At 43.2% G+C, this 1344-nt stretch overlaps 1 protein-coding gene across 1 annotated transcript in view; it reads left to right on the top strand.

Moving 5' to 3' along the window:
* LOC109465063 (IgGFc-binding protein-like) overlaps positions 1-1118 on the top strand; it is a 9925-nt gene extending 8807 nt beyond the window's left edge. The window contains exons 12-14 of the mRNA XM_019762205.1: positions 1-113; positions 552-674; positions 967-1118. The exon at positions 1-113 is cut by the window's left edge and continues 4 nt beyond it. Of these exons, the coding sequence (XP_019617764.1) occupies positions 1-113; positions 552-674; positions 967-1118 (388 nt within the window). The remainder of the gene's footprint in view (positions 114-551; positions 675-966) is intronic.
* The last annotated feature ends 226 nt before the right edge of the window (positions 1119-1344 follow it).

The following is a 1344-nucleotide window of genomic DNA, read 5'->3' as shown; positions in this document are numbered from 1 at the left end:
AGACGAGTGTGCGGTCTCTAATGGAGGATGTGAGCAGACCTGCACCAACACTCCCGGTGGGTTCCTGTGTTCCTGTCAACACGGCTACACACTGAACCGGGATGGTCTGGCTTGTGACGGTGAGTGATACTGTAACGTTTTGCTCATTGATTAGCCTGGTGTCCAGTCTACTGCGCTTGGGAGGGCTCTCTTTGTTGTCACAGGTGCTCTTCGTCGCCCGACTCAACTACGCTCCCTGGTAGGTTTTACACGACGTTTTTTTTGCAGATGGCTAGTCTTATTTGTGGCTAGACCCTTCATCTTGCACTCTACATATATATGCAGTATGCCCAGGGTAATATCTAACGATGATACTAACTAAATTATGATAATACTAACTTATGGGTGGTGTAAATGGTATGTATCGATATCGTTAACCGTACAAATTAACATCAACTACGACAAAAATGATCAGAAAAAAAAAGACACAGTAACAGGAAAATATCAGCAGCCGGTAACACAACAAGGACCCGTTGCAATATTACAACATGTCTAGACATTTATTCCCATAGATGTAAACGAGTGCGAAGTGAGCCCAGGAATCTGTGGAGGACGTGATGTTCAATGTGTCAACCTGAACGGAAGCTATGACTGCAAATGTTCCCCAGGCTTCAGCATGGGAGCAGGATGTGAAGGTAACAATATATTAAACACAAAATTACAGCAAGGTATCTAAAGTACTGCATATTTGTGACAGATAAGAAACGAATTATCAGCAAGACGACATATGTCTACGCTATTTGTATACTTCTCCAGATTGTCCCTAAACCGATTTGCTCCAGATTTTTTTCTCAATGAAGCAGAGTTCTTTGACGACTGTATTGATGATAATTGTTAGAATAAATGGATCCACAATATGTCGTGCCACGTTGACGAATAGCTTGTATTTTGCCAAGAAAGTATCTGCCTTTTGATTTCTGTCCCTAGATGTAGATGAATGCTCCGGAAGGCACACCTGTCCAGAGAACGCCTTCTGTGTGAACCAACCAGGCTCGTACTACTGTGTGTGCCTGGACGGGTTTACAGGAAACGGTACAACATGCACAGGTAACGCCGCTCTACACCGACATCCTACATAATAACACACATGATAATATTATGGTTTCTTCAGGGTAGACTTTACACTCACTTGACTACGTTAAGCCCACCAAAATGGCGGAAGCTGCATGTCTCTTACGAAGTCAATATGTGAGAAACGGTTTGTAACAATGTACCTGCTTCTTTAGAGCTTCACATATTCAGTGATCACCAGGCTATATGACTTATATGCTTCCCACCGTCATCTTGGATCTATGCAACCCAGCA

The sequence above is a fragment of the Branchiostoma belcheri genome, unplaced genomic scaffold (genome assembly GCF_001625305.1).
Source record: "Branchiostoma belcheri isolate BF01 breed outbred unplaced genomic scaffold, Haploidv18h27 scaffold147, whole genome shotgun sequence".
Lineage (NCBI taxonomy): Eukaryota > Metazoa > Chordata > Leptocardii > Amphioxiformes > Branchiostomatidae > Branchiostoma > Branchiostoma belcheri.
Note: the sequence above shows the minus strand (reverse complement) of the source record. Positions and strands in the feature narration are given on the sequence as shown.